This window comes from Lepidothrix coronata, unplaced genomic scaffold, assembly GCF_001604755.1.
Source record: "Lepidothrix coronata isolate B3197 unplaced genomic scaffold, Lepidothrix_coronata-1.0 Scaffold64, whole genome shotgun sequence".
Lineage (NCBI taxonomy): Eukaryota > Metazoa > Chordata > Aves > Passeriformes > Pipridae > Lepidothrix > Lepidothrix coronata.
This window is the reverse complement of record NW_016690244.1, coordinates 2,201,547-2,216,909: the sequence shown is the minus strand read 5'-3', so window position 1 is coordinate 2,216,909 and position 15,363 is coordinate 2,201,547. Positions and strand designations below refer to the sequence as shown.

Below are 15,363 nucleotides of genomic sequence, written 5' to 3'. Positions count from 1 at the left end.
TTACTAGAAAGACCTTTGTTTGAAGTGTGACTCAAGAGCGCAAGCACTCACACAATTTTCTATGGTATACACTCTGCCTTCATCCACATCCAAAACATAATTAACTGGGAAAAATAGTAGACAAGCGGAAATCTGACGTACCTGATATGTAGAGACAGGGGAAGCAGCAATGAATGGTGTGATTGATGTCTGTGGAATCATGCGGTTTGTTGGAATACTGTACGGTGAGGAATAAAATCTGAAACAAAGAACAAAAGGGAGAGAGACTTTTTGAACCTTTTGACTGCTTAGGCTCTGACTAATTCACTGCCTCCTAGGCAAAGACAAAAAGAGTCTACACAGGTAATTTATGTCCATCTATTTCCAAAACCACAATAAAGAAGATGTGATGGCTCCATTGAGCAGATCTTGAAAATGGAAGGAGGAAGAATATTTACACGAAGCATATTTTTTTCACTTCAACTAGCACAAATACAGAACTTCATGATACAAGAAGTAATTATCTGAAATGCAAGGACAGCTGATTTTCCAGAGTGCTAGCTATTGAAAGGAAATCTCTTATGCGATATTGAAGACAATATTACTGATTTCATTTTTACATGCTGTACTGTTTTCTTTTCAGATCTTAATGCTTCAGTGCTGAGAATAACACATTCTATATACATGCCTGAATTATTTTATTAAGGGGTGGCTACAAAAACTCTGGCTGAAATTTTCATATTCATCTAGGCAGAGAGCAAAAAACCCTTATTCTGTTGAAATGTATGAAAAATTATGAGGCTAAATGCCCCAGGCAGCACTGAAAATCTGAGACTGACTTGGTTTTATTTCCACTGTTGCATACTATGAACAGAAGTTGCACTATCTCTTGCTTGATGGTAATAAATGTTATATTCTTTCTCCTTCCCTGTCGGTTAATGATTATTGATAAAATTACCACTTGGAAAATATCACTATTGCTGGATTGTGTAAGTACTTAACATGTGTGTGCTCGTAGAGATTTTTGCATTTGCCCTTTTTTCACTTTCAACTGCAAGTCAGAACAATAAAATTGCTTAAAACAAAAGAATGTTTGTAGTCTTCCAGTTGTCAAAATGATGATATTTTGGACTCAGACAGAAACACTCATGTGCAGCATTTTCTTGTCTGATCTAAACCTCACGTAGATCCTTCTCATAGAACATGCACCAATGAGTAATAGAAGATTCTGCACAGTGAAGTGGATTACATTCCCTCTCTTTTTATATTTTTTTCCCCTCCCCACTCTGAAGCAATCAACACTAGCTTTCCATGACAGCTATGTAACAACAAAAAAATCATTATTGGTGTTTAAACAAGTGCTCTATTTTCTGATCGCTCTGGCATCACAGATTCAGTACTAATCAGTCTAGTTCAGACTGGATGCATTCATTGTGGATGTAGGTTAAATAACCACTGACTTCAACCAATAGCCTTGGAAAAACAGGCTGCTCTCTTTGAAGGCTGGGTGGAAACATTCAAAGTTAGGAAGGGAGAGGGGGACAGAGAAGCAATCATTTGTTCTCTCTATTCCAAATCAGATTTTAAAATGCCAAAAGCAGCAGGTGGCGTCTGACTGATTTCTTGTTTAATAGAAATATAATGCTATTTTAAGACCATTTATCTGCCTTTACAATGCTTGCACAGAGACTATTTTAAAACTGTGCCTTTGCCTGATTTTATATATATCGTATAATGAGAACTTAGAGGCATTTTTATCCCATTATATCAAACATTAAGTTCACACAACATCGGGGTAGAAAGGATTTTTACACCACTAGCCAGGTCCATTTATGGCATTAGCATGATGGATGTTATCTAAGTCCTGTACAGGGGTCTTCTCCCTGGTCAATGTTAACCAGAAGTCATTTGGACTGTGCTGTTGTTAAGCAAATGAACTAAGAAATGCTGTGTGCAGCAAATGAAAATCATCAATTGCAGACTGACAGAATATACTCTATAGGTAAAATGCATAATGTATAGAAATACCTATAAACCTCTTAAACTAAAAGATAATATAACACCAAAACTCTTCTGAGAAAACTACATATTTTGTTCATTCTGTTCTCATTCCATTCATCAGCCTGGCACTGATGCTGGGTTCATACTCATACCACATATGAATTGCTTGGACAAAGACAAGTATAGGGGAGAAACAACTTTCCATTTGGAAGTAGTGCTGACTCTTTGAATCAACTCTCCAGTAAATCCCAGCAAATACCAACAAATTTACAGAAAATGTGTGCTAAGCCAAGAACTTGACAGACAGCTTGCCATTTCAGTTTCAGCTTAGAATGCAGTTATCTGAATAGTACATAAGCTTGTAGAATATACACTATGGTAATGAGAAAAATACAGCCCTTCCAACACCCCTGCCAGTACCATTTATCTATCGTCATTTGGAATGCTCTCAAATAAGCATCAGATAAAACATACTCTCAGGATACTCAGCTATATTGTGAAAATTTGTGCACTAGGGCATCAAGAAAGAGAAAGGAAGAAAACCTGATGCTGCAAATGACAATGTGAGAAAATCCATATATTCATATATCCATGTATGTTCATATATTTTAACTTTAATAATAATAGTAAATCAAGTTAATAATCTGATTCACTGTGACAGGGTGTAGGGCAAACATTTTTCAATCAGGAATCTCTTACACCAAGAGACAAAGACTTGTTTTCTTTCCACAGTATCACTTGTGGCCAAAGGGATCGAAAAATAAAGGATGTGGATCTCTGCCACACATAAAATACAGTGGTATGGTGAGGATAGGGATGTCCTTGCTGTTGACAGACCCAAGCAGAGCAACCCTCAGGTATGGGATGTTCAACCTACCAAAGTGCTGGAGCCATGCACTGCCATGACAGAGCCCACTGACAAAGAGGGCTCAACATACCCTCACCATGGGACTCAGAGGCATCTCCCTAAATTCCCTTTGCATACAAATAGGCTAATGTCCTAACACGTAATTGGCTTAAGTGACATGCTGGAGATCTAACAAAAGACAAGAGGAACAAAAATGCAACAGTGGCCTGTTCTGGTGTAAACCCTACAGCATGCCAACAACATCTGCAGCTGCTGACCATGCTATATTCAGTCTTAGCCTTTGCCTTTTTTTTTCTTTAGGCTCAGGGAGAGGTTAAATGAGGTGGAAGATGCATGTTGTAAGTTCATTCAAGGGAATACAGGATTCTCAGTCATCAGAATATCTATATCAGAAAGCGGAGTGGAAAGAAATATGAGTTATACTGTCTTTGACTCATTTCAGATATATTAAATTATGCCTCCAAATTTCCTGGCATTAAAATAAACAGTATCTGGTATGGTATTTTGAGAGCTGTAGACATTGTGGTAGTTGACCTGTGAGCTCCAAGGAGAGCTCTCCAAAAGGCTCAGTTGCATTTTCTACAAATGCAGTTTGCATCCTCACGTGTGGGGTTTTTTTTGCAGGCATAAGACAATGTCCTTGCTCCTCAGCTGCAATTGCATGCTAGAAGCACAAGCATGCAGGTGGCAAGGGCAAGGCAAAATGGACATGGCCCGTGTATTAAAAATTGATTTTTTCAGCATGGCCATAAGTACGGGGGAAACTCCTCACTAGGAGGCAAAAAGATGCTCCTCGATGCTCCTAAAGAGGGGTTTATAAAGAAGGGCTCAAAAGAAAACATTTTTAAGAGATGTTGAAAAGAATCACGTTTTCAGTACATCATCAGACACAGAGAGGCAGTGTTTTAACAACAGTTTCTGTTGCTTAATAGACAAAGCACATACTCCCCTGCTACATCAACCCTCCCTTCGCATTTGGGGACTGCATTATCTGCAGTGTCTGGTCGCTATTTCCCTGCCAAAAAGTAGAAAAAAAAAATCCATATGGTTCCCATTCTGTGGGGGAATATGCAACCTTCCACACAGAATCTGCACAAGAGAAAGATCCTATTTGCACTGCAATAAACACCATTTGCTCATGCCTCATGCCTGCGGGCAGTACTGAAAAAGTTAGATTCATAAATAGTATCCTGGGGCTCACATAATGTAAGAGTATTACCGAGCATTATCAAGGCAGCAATTTTCTGTTGCAATAAGCCACACAGTCAGATGTTTGAGTTGGAAAAGACCTATCTGAATATTGAGCCCATTGGCCAGCAAATGCACAGTATAGTCCCCCAGATATCAGATATTAAACTGTTACAGTACATCGCAATCTTAGACAAATGGCCAGGAGGACTCCAGCCTCTGGAACATTTTAAATGAGCTTCCTTACCATGCAAGTACAAGACCTCTATCTTGTTCTTAATATGAGTGCATAAAACTACTAAAACCATGTTAATACCACAAATTGAAAAATAAATAGCATATTACAACAGGTACACTACCCCCCAAAATAAAACCTGAGTACCTTTGTAAATGGGATTCAGAAAAGGCTGATTTTAAATGAAAAAAAGGCACAAAGAGATTGCTAGGTGAAAAGTGCTTATCTACTGAAGCGTATGCTTACCATATCTTCAGTAACTCACACTGCAGTGCTATGGTACACTACGGGCTGGATTCTCCACTCCATTATACCAGCTTTATGCTGATGTAACTCCACTGGATGCTTAAACAGAGCTACATGGGCATAAAAACAATATAATGAAATGGAGAATCAAGCTTTACAATGTAATAGACTCTGAAGAAAATTATCTATTGCTTAGTGGGAAAAAAAAATCTTAGTTATTTTTAGTGAAAGCCTCTCTCTCGCTCTCTTTTGTTTTATTCCTGCTATAGATTTTCAAGGCAAATATGCAGTTATACAGTAATAAAAGTGATAGTACTACACCATGAGCAATGAGAACCCATCTTTTCATTTGGAAACAAGAGTGCAGATTCTTCCCTGAGGTTTGGTTATGGCTCAACTCAAAACCTAATATAATCCACACCTCTTAAGGAACTGCACATTTTAAATACCATGATACCTGCAGAGATATGTCTCTTTAGTAGACTTTCATGGTCCATATAATCCTCTGTGGACTTAGCAACTTACACGTATCAAAATGCATCTATCGACCCAATAGAGAGCTCTAGTAGATGTCAGCACGTGCAGTTAATCTTTCTTCTTAAGTTTTATTGGCAATTCATAAGTCTTCTGAATCATCACCTCAACTTGGTTATCTTTTACATTTCCCATCCCCAGCCTCAGTTCACTAAGCTCCACACCCAGTGGGAGCACCAGCACACACAGATCTGTGCAACTCACGCTTATCACAGCAGGTCAGCACCTGCTTGTCCCGACTGCTGCACAGACCAGACCTGCTACAAGGAAGTGGCCTTTGTTTTACAGACCTTTGTGTAACATTGCTCCATGTAAACCTTAACAGCTTGACCCACCTTACTGCCAAAGTATTATGCAGCATCATTCGTGCAAGAGGGGGTGTGGGCACAGCATCAACACAGGGGGGGCTGTAAGCAGCAGCTTTGTGCTCACTTCCAGACTGCCCTCACCACGAGGAATATCAATGTGTTTCCCTAATGTCCCTTCACTGATAACTCAGTTAACCTGTTTTACTTCATAGTCATTAAGAGCCTTTACGTCTCTTGCACCATGGCCACACTACTGCTATGATGCCTGTGTCTCGTGTCAGCAAGCAACAGATTGCATTTACATATTTTACAAGCAAAAAGCATCGACTTTACTAAAATAAACCCCGTGAGTGAGATTTTCAATGTTCTTGCAAGTAAAGAGGTTTATGAAAAATAATAAAAATTTATATTTACAGGATATGTAGAGACGACTACGTGAATGCCTGGGCAGATTAAAAAAATCCAGTGTAACAGGACAGGAAAACAATTGCATAACTTTTGATGGACAAATTTTTCTGCCTAGTAAGAGCTTCTTTGATACTGCATACAATCAAGTTCTCACCACAAGAGCATTTTGAATGATGGTTTAGTTCTGATGAAACTGAAAATATTTTGACACTCTAGAAAGAAGAGATACGTCAAAGCAGTAATTAATTGTCAGTCTTAGAGAGATATCTGGTACTGTAGTATATCTCTTGCTCTACAAATAAAAGAATATTTAAAAACTGCACAGCTGAAATTTTCCGTTGTATACAATTTCTTTTCCAAATGATCAGTGACAGCGTGTTCAAACGATTGAGTGACCAAAACATCCAAGCAGTCTGACCTGAACACCGTGCATGCTCGTTGATACAAATCATGTCTGATTCTGAGACAACTTTCATAACTTCAAAAAATTATTCTTGAATTAAAATAATATTAATCACAAAGGATCATTCAAATTACAGTTTCCAAAATGTTCACATAACTGACATGTAGGAATTTATTTGAAATAAAAGCCAGTTTTTCACAAGAAACACTGGTGGATTATGAACCAGTGATGATTTTATTCAGAGACTATAATATTTTACCAGCTGAAAAGTATAACAATAGAAGAGAAAAACTCATTTGGAGGTCAAAACAGGGAAACAGAAGCAGAGGAATCTGAAATCACAACTCCAAACAAACTATCTTTTCTTCTGAGTTTGGCCTCTTCCTCCACACATGGGAATATCATGAGTCCTACAAAACCATTGCTTGTAAAGGGCAATTAATCAAAATAGACTATTACTATTGATTTTAGTAGGGTTTTTTTTTAACTAGTGGGAATGTTAGTTTTTTTCCTAAATGTTTCAACTAGCAGTGCCCTAACAAATATTTAACAAATAAAGTCATTCTCATCTACATCAATAAATTTTCCCATTCAGCTGGAGAACGTAGATCAGAGTATGCATGGAATTTAATAATCATATCAAACATCTCTCTGATCAAAGAGTGACTGTCAAGGGGTTCAGGGCCAAACCTCCTGTTTCTTTTCAAGTTGTTGTTAACCGCTCTGAAAGGAGAGCTAGATTTCAAGGATATCTTTTTCTGGTTCATGAAATATTTGGAACTGCAATCATGCAGGTAAATAATGTAATGATGTCATTTCTCTGCTCAATTTGAGAAAAAGTTGCAAATCCTTGTGTCAGCAAACGGTAGCTGAGAAATGAAGAAGAGTGTTGCTCAGAATTTTACCCCTGAATTCCATCTGCTTACACACTAATTTAAGGCTTTCTTCCTATCTGGCATTTTTATTCAGACAATGCCATGGATGCTAGCCAGCCTGCAGAGAGAACCCCAGATGAAGTAATAGCTCTATTATCCAAAATACACTGGAATCTTCAATGATTATTTTAACAAAAGCAGAGTCAGTAAAGGAAAACTTTACTGGTTTCCACTTCATGACAGAGAGAGATTAAAAAAACATCCACTAACATTGGGCAAATAGAGATGGAAACTATCAGGAAAAACAGCTTCCCATTCAAAAAGATATTGCAAACAAGAGGGCATAAAAAGAAAAGGGAAACTAAAAGCAGAACTTGACAGTATAGCTTTACATGCTTCAGACAAAATATGACTGGGTCAATTTGCTTCTGAAAAAGTTTCACCACAGAAAGAGAAAATAGAAGATGACATTCAAAATAATTTTTAAAAAGGCATAAGAAAACATGCATTCCTTACCCATTCTGTATAGCAGCTGTTGGATCATAAGTCAAAGCCATGCCAGCCTGCACATAGTTAGGGAAGAAAAACAGATTTTTACTATTACTGCAGGAAAAAAAAATGACATGAAACATATTCTAAACCAATATGAATAAAAACTGAATGCAACTTATATGGAAATCTAAATTCTTAAGGGAAGCTCAGATGGCCCAAAGCAGCACGGAACAGATTGGTTACCTCCCCTGCCTGAGAGATCACTGAGAAACAGATCTGTTCAGTCTGTTGGTTGTCATCTCTCCATAACATTTATGGCAAATGGAGCTTTTGTTGCACCAGTATCAGTTAATAACTCCATTGAAATCTATGCGTTTACAGCTGATTACTCACTATAAAAAGACAGGACCAAATCCTGCTGTTGCCTGTGAGACAGGTAGTTGGTAAACATTCCAAAGTCAACTTCATGAGAGATTCTCAGGAAGGAGTCTCATCTTTTCTGCTAAGGTCACACCCTGCATGACCCTAGCCTATCGTTTCCCTGGGGTGCCACTCATATTTACAGTTAATTCATTACCATGAGACAAGAAAAAAAAATGGGCTGTGAAGCAGAAAAGCTTGAGCTTTTAAACAAGGCTTTTAAAATACTTCAGAGGTCTGGACAGCAAAAGAATTTGTTAATGTGTTACACAGAGCTTTTCAGCTGCCATTTACCACCAGGCAGACAATGACCTGTGCAAAAGGATTTGGCAGTGTCAAAACATTGTCCAGTTAACAACTGTCATCACTGCCACCATTAGCAGACATATCCACAGGTACCACAGGAGAGTGAGAGAGCAGGGCTGGAGATAGAATTTACTGCTCCACCTTATGCTCCAAGACAGCAGTCAGGGTCACGCAGGAAAGACCTTTTTTCCCCCCAGACATGGAACAGCCAATCTCTCCTCCCACGTACTGCATTTGCTTTAACTTTTTGCCTTCCTTATCTATTTTTTCCCCTCCCTTTGTGAAATACTTTCCAACGTAAGACACTACCATGAGATGGAAGATGGGAAGAAATTGCCCTTTGTACGGGACTAGAAGCATAGGGGAGAGGAACCCCATTACTCAAGGTGTTGCTTTCCCATTGGCAGCAGCTGAAAAAATGCCATGGCACCATCCCACTCCAAGGCAGTTTCTCTTTGTTTGTCATACATATCCTATGTTTGTTGCCTGAGACAGGCAGCATTTTCTTCAAGGACAGATGCTTTACCAACCATGTGGCAGGGTCTGTGCTCCTGCTGGGAGCTTTTAATGCCCCTAAATCCATCTACTAAAATACTTTTGAATAATGGCGTCTGCCCCCTTCCAGATGGTTGCTCCAACAGGTCAGGAAAGTGTTTGGGCTTGGCAGGTTCCTCTGCAGGCAGGTGAGCAACCCGGGTAAATGCTCTGGTGACAAGCAGGCAGAGAGTGGGCAGCACTCCTGGAAGAGCCAGGTTAGCCCAGCAGCTGCACAGTGGTCTAAGAGGAGATGGTCCAAATTTCCAGAGGCAAAACGTAGTTTCTGCTCTGAATGGCAAGGCTTCACACTACCTTATGTCACCAAACGAAAGGTTCATGTCTTTATTAAATTTGTATAATTTTCTCATTATTCTTTTAAACAGATGCTAGGGCAAATGCTTTGCTTTGTGAAAATGCCACTGTTTTAATAAAATATGTAGTCTCTCCCAAGCAAAGGAGACTAAGTCCAAGTACATGTGGCTGTTTTTTAAAAAAAGTATTCACTTAATACAAAGAAAAATAAAATGGCTATTTCTGCAAGTTTAAAATGTAAAAAAAAATGAATTTAGGGTGACCTCAACCACTACTAATTTTGATGTAAAAAATAAATTAGCTCAGAAAATCATCATCCCTTACTTAGTTTTATATTCTTATGTCTTATATGTTCTCAGCATATTATATTGTTTGGAAAGGTTGCGTTAATTCCTAATGGGAATATGTACATTTCAAAACAAAAGAGAGATAATAAAACTTTAATATCATAAACTTTTTTTGAATGCAATACATTTTTGAGGAAAAATACTGTCTTGTTCTCCTTTCTATTTTCAACACTTATAAAATTTGTTATTGTTCTCTTTTTATACTCCTGCACTGGTAAAGACAACCTAAATAGTATGTAAAAGCCCTAGAGGGACAGAAAAATTAGCTCTAACAACTCAAAAAAAAAAAAAGAAAAAAATCCATCAAAAACCAAACCTTTTAAATAACTTAAGATATTCACTATAAATTGAGGTGTTGACATTTTAACGTCTCATCACATATCTACTCAAGACTAAGGAAAAAACCACTTATAATTTCTTGGGAAAGGACAGATCCAAGCTTTCAATATTAGGGAGTTTCTACATCTAATCGTCCTTAGAATTGCGTGGATCAGAGCTCACTATATTCCACAGCTCACATTAGTGACCTTGGGACAAAATGGCAACAAGGGAGGTAGTTCTGTGAAGAAAGGGGAAAGGAACAACTGGTGTTATTTTAGTTTCTTTGGCATATGTAAGAATGAGGCTGCAGAAGAGACAAAATGCAGCAGCTCTTTCACTGCAGCCCAAACAATGTTCACCATCCATGTGAGACCTGCAAACACATATTTATGCCACTTTCAGTTATGCTGCTTTTGTCATGGATATTTGAGTACATGGTCATTGCACGGACCCTCAGCTTGTCCTCCAACTCATCACGCCCCAGACCTGTGTGTGGGTGCATGCAGACAGACTGCACATATTCCATTCTCTATATATTAGCATCAGGCCCATTACATAGCATCGCTATTAGGAACAGGGGACACAGTTGTGTGCCTGGAGAGTATAAAATATGAAAGGTTAGACACTCCTTTCCTTATCCATGCTCCATACTGCATGGAGACAGATTATCAGAATCTGTTCAAGTACTTCAGCAGTGACCACTATAAATATCACCATCGCATTTACCAATAAAGGAAAAGTTTCACATTAGACAAAGAGGACACAGCATGTGGCAATACGTGCATATTGTAACCACCTACAGTTTGCCCAGTAATATTGCTACTATCCCCCATTGCTGAATAGCCTTAAACAGCTGCTATTTCAAATAGCTGCTAATACGGGACTATTTACTTCTTTCTCATCAAGTTGTGTAATTCCTTCCTACAAAATTATGCTGGCTAGAAGCCCAGGAGTGGCAACAGTTAGCCTGGACCAGTCAAAGATTTATGATCTGAAGCATCCTCATTCATCAGGAATAAAAACTCATGAGCAATAATAACTTACTGGAAAATTGTTTGCACTTTCCTCCATAGCACACAAACAGGAATTTCAAAAATACCAAATACAGAATATTAGGGTGGCATCAGACTTCTATGTGATAAAGGTCCAGCTTATTCTTTCAAAATCAGAACTAAATATAGCCATCACAGCGCTTAATACAGACTGAGCTATACTGAGGCAGAGGCTGATGCCTCTATAGCAGCCCTTTGTCGTGCTGTGTTTTCTTCTGGATTTTTTGCATCCACTGCTTTGCTCACGTTTCAGTGAAAGGACACGGTCTTATTCCTGCTTCTGACAGTGATACTTCCCGATGAGATGGAACCTGAGAGAGTGGTACTGATGATGGACTGCTGCTTTAGGAAAGTATTTGTCAGATAAATCTTCTATGAAGGAACAACTGAATCACATAATTTTTATGCCACTCAGTCAGATAATGGATATGCACTAAGCTATTGAATGAAAATCTCGCACCTCAATATTTCAATATGCAATCCTTTAAAGTAATCAAAAAAAGGGATAGCTGCTATCAGTTCCATACGTAATGGAAATAAAGATCCTTCTTAATGACTACTGGTCTGTTCAGAAAGTCAGGTGACATAGAAATAAAACCAGCTTGTTTAAAATATCATGTTTTTAAAAAGACTATTTAAACCACGAATTTACTTATCTCTGATACTTAAGACAAAGGAATGAAAATTTTTGCTATTTTTCTGCATTTTTCTAACTACTGACATCAGTAAACAAAGAGATTCTAAGAACAAGAGACTCAGTCTGCACCTTTTTAAAATTTTAACTCTTTCCTTCAATAAAGAGCAGGAAATATCAAAAAGCCTCTGGAAGGCAAGGGTTCCCCAGGAAGTTTGAAGGCCTTTGTTCAACACTTCACGGTGAAAAATTTTCCATTGGCAAAGACAAGGTGTTCCGTTTCTTGGTGGGTTTTTTTCACCTCTCTTTGTTATAATTCGAACATAAATGAGCACATTTGCCTCATTAAAAAGACTCTTAGACCATCACATTTGCATTTCTTATGTAAATTGGATTTGTAAATCTCTCAAAGAAATGATTAAGTTATGGAGTGATTATTAAAAAAATGATCACACCTTCAATATCATGTGAAACAAGGTGGGTTCATTATTTCTCTTCCAAATCTCTGTGACATCTCACAAGAAGAACATTTATGAGTGCAGTATCTCTCTTCCAGCAAGCATAAATACCCATAAATGACCATTTTGTTCTGTGCATCTTCGGTGCATCTCAGCCTCTTTTGTGTTGCTGGGAAGCAGCTTACACTAACAACTTCACCATCACATCACCACCTACTCTCAGTGTACATGTCTTTCCAACTCTGGGGGCAAAAATTCACCATAATATCGACTGGCTACAGAGATGTGCTATGCCTATTCCTCAGAGGTGTGACTTCCACATTATCTCCTCGAACCTGTCTTGGTCAGTCTATGCCTAGTGCTGGAGCACCTGCACAAGGCAAGGCTGCTGCCACCACAGAATTTCATATTGTGCTAAAGGCCACAGTCCCATTAGAAAAAAATTGGAGAGGCCTACAAATTAAAAAGGGGTGAAATCCATAGATGTGATGGGATTTCCAAGCAGAAGACCCCTTGGATTTCTCCTCCTTAGGATGAGATTTGGAAAGGTAAGGTAGTAGAAAGATAAGGCAGAACTTGGAAACACCATCTCAAGACTATTTGGGAGTGGTGGCCCTACATTAGACACTGGAGAGAAGCTGACACTTAGTTCAGGTGAGCCCCAGGGTGACTGCCAGCAGGAGGGAGCCTCTGCATTTCGCTGTGGCAATTACGCAGAATTACCTGTTTTGTGAAACATTTGCATGGAATTTCTACATTCAGACTCAAGGGATTTCTGTGATGAACTGATGTGGGAGTTAGACCAGAAGACAAGACTCTCTTCCCCATCTCCTCTGACTCATACCTTCGTCTTTTCACAGGAGGACTGCCATCCCAGCGGAATGGATGTGCCCTTGGCTACTACAGCCGAATCAATTGAAATTTCAACACTCAGATTCCTGTACTTGTTTTGTTACCATTGCTAATATCTGCCAGGCATCACAACACAAGCATCTCTTGTGCTCTGACAGCAGATACTCTGAAACACTTGGAAGAAAGAAGAGGGAAGAGGGTGAAGAAATCATCAACCCAAATGAGATTCATTTAAAATACTAATTTTATAAAATAAGCTCAGTCACAAGTAAAGTCAACTTGGCAGAATTCCTTCCTTTGATTATTTAAACAGTTCTGTCAGAAATATTCCACATTATTAGAAATATTTTTGAATTCAATTCTGAATAAACCCCTGTACCTTTCCTTTTTAGAGAAAGATAAATCTGGAATGTAAATGTGACATCTCTTGGATATATAGATGTACATGAAAGAAATGGAGCATTTCCCAGTAATGTGTGCTCCTTAAGCTGCTGCAAGTTCTGAGAAAAAAAAAGGTGGCTGTGGAGAGAAAAATATATAACATTGATGTCAGACTTGAGAAGTGATTCATGAACCTCAGAAGGTCAAAGGCTGCACTGAGAGACACAATGACAAGTTCATATACCTAAATGAATGACAAGAAACTCTTTTGCCCTACAGAACTGGAATGGAAGTCTGACCTACACACCTTCTGTTCTTTGGGTCGAGTCACTTTGTTCCCACTTCAATTTATCTGATTAGTTAAAACATAAGTGCTGAAGTCTACAAATTTTGAAAAGAGAAAGAAAAAAGAAAAGAGGACATATGTAACACAGCATAATTATTCTGTTTCCATGGCCCGCTCATGCATTTAACCTTCAGGTCTATGAACCATTTACTTTTGGGGATCCAGCATATCAATTTTGCCATAAGTCTGACCCAGTGTTATATCAGCTGTGGATTATAGTCATAACCGGACACTAGATGTGTGTTCTACAGTGAGTTGGGAAGACTTCCAGGGATGGTTTGCAGCACTACTGAAAATGGCAGCCCACCAGATACCTGTTGGGGACACAGCAGAAAAAGGTACGTCCTTTCCCCCTTTCTACAATATCTGTTTGTTCTGCCTAAGAAAACACTGTTGTAGGAGCAGAATTTGGAGGAAAACCCAACTACAGAAAAATCTCCAGGGCAAATGGCATGACATTTTTCACCACAGAAGGAAATTCAAAGCCAAAATGAAAACTAAGAAAATTCATCTCTGAGAACAGGTACAGTGATGATTCTATTTTAACCAAACCACGGCCCTTATTAAGAGTAAAACCAGTCCCTTATAAAATCCTGATTTCAGTAACAGTGATTTCATAGGTCATTAGTTAAAAATATTACTATGTGCTTTATAAGCTCAAAATCCAACCATTTAAACTGGTCTTTGGGTTTTGAGCCACTAAGGTGCCTTTTCAAAATGTTGCCCACAATGACAGTCTTGTGTTTTGAAGAATATTTAACTCATTGCTTTGCACCTCTTCACTTATTGGTTAGTTATCTTTTTTGCTAAACTAAGCTTTTGTTGAAAATAAGCATGCAAAGTGCCAATATTTAACTTACATGCATGCTAAATATATGTAGTAAATGACTTTGTGGGTGGTTTACATATGAGGGTACTACTGCTTATCTGGACAGAACTGGAAATTGCCTCTCACAGTAAAGAAAAGTTATTTGTCTAGGTATAAAATACATCGGCCCTAGACACTGAGGATTATGGAGCACAACTAAGTAGTACCTATCTCCTTGGAAGCATATAAACAATCTATGTCTGAGTTACAAATGGGCCTGCCACAGAACTACTAATCATTTCTAAATGCATGCTACTGTTAAAGAAGGGACAACTGGCACCAGGAACAACTGCTTTTGCCCTTCGCTGGTACTGACTTTAAAAAATTCAGGAAGTCTCTTAAATTACCCATTTTTTATGTTTTTCTCTCTAAATTACTGTTTGCATTAGGCAAAGTTGTAATAAGCAGCAGATAAAAAGAGAAACTGTTAACAAAAGCAACATTCCCGAACTACTGGGTCATCTTGTTTTTCTAAGAAAGAATTAAAAGCATGTTTAATTCTTTAGATATTCCACCAACTGGTCTTGAAAGAAAACAAAGGAGAAATGAGGAAAGGAGGAAGAGAAGAAAGGAGAGGAAAGAAGGGTAACTTTTTGATTATTTAGAAACAAAAAATGCAATCCAGATTATAGAAGCAAAAAAGCAATCAATAGAAGAATAATTGGTAGCAATTACTAAATATCATTATAGACATCAGACCAAATTCAATGGTAAGTGGGTTGCATTCAGTGGTGCATCTCATTGTTGTGGTATATGCACCCTGTAATGGTGATATTCTCTTACAAGAAAGACAACAAAAATATTTTAATTATCTAAATTTTACAGAAACTAGCAAATGAAATACCAAAGACTTCAAAATATTATGGCTCTAAAAAAACTCTTAATCACTCTGGGCTGACCAGATATAGAAAGGTTACAATTTCCAGAACTGTAAACAATAATAAACTTTGGGTAGATTTCTCCCTTTCTACTAGATAATTTTCAAACAAACT

General features: G+C 38.2%; 1 protein-coding gene across 5 annotated transcripts in view; it reads right to left on the bottom strand.

Annotated features, from left to right (window-relative positions):
• The window catches only part of RBMS3 (RNA binding motif single stranded interacting protein 3), a 711,089-nt gene that overhangs the window by 72,347 nt on the left and 623,379 nt on the right, over nt 1-15,363 (bottom strand). For all 5 annotated transcript variants that reach the window (XM_017817961.1, XM_017817959.1, XM_017817960.1 and 2 more), the window contains 2 exons: nt 7,562-7,608; nt 142-238 (listed from right to left, as the gene is read on the bottom strand). In XM_017817961.1, coding sequence (XP_017673450.1) covers nt 142-238; nt 7,562-7,608 — 144 coding nt within the window. The remainder of the gene's footprint in view (nt 1-141; nt 239-7,561; nt 7,609-15,363) is intronic.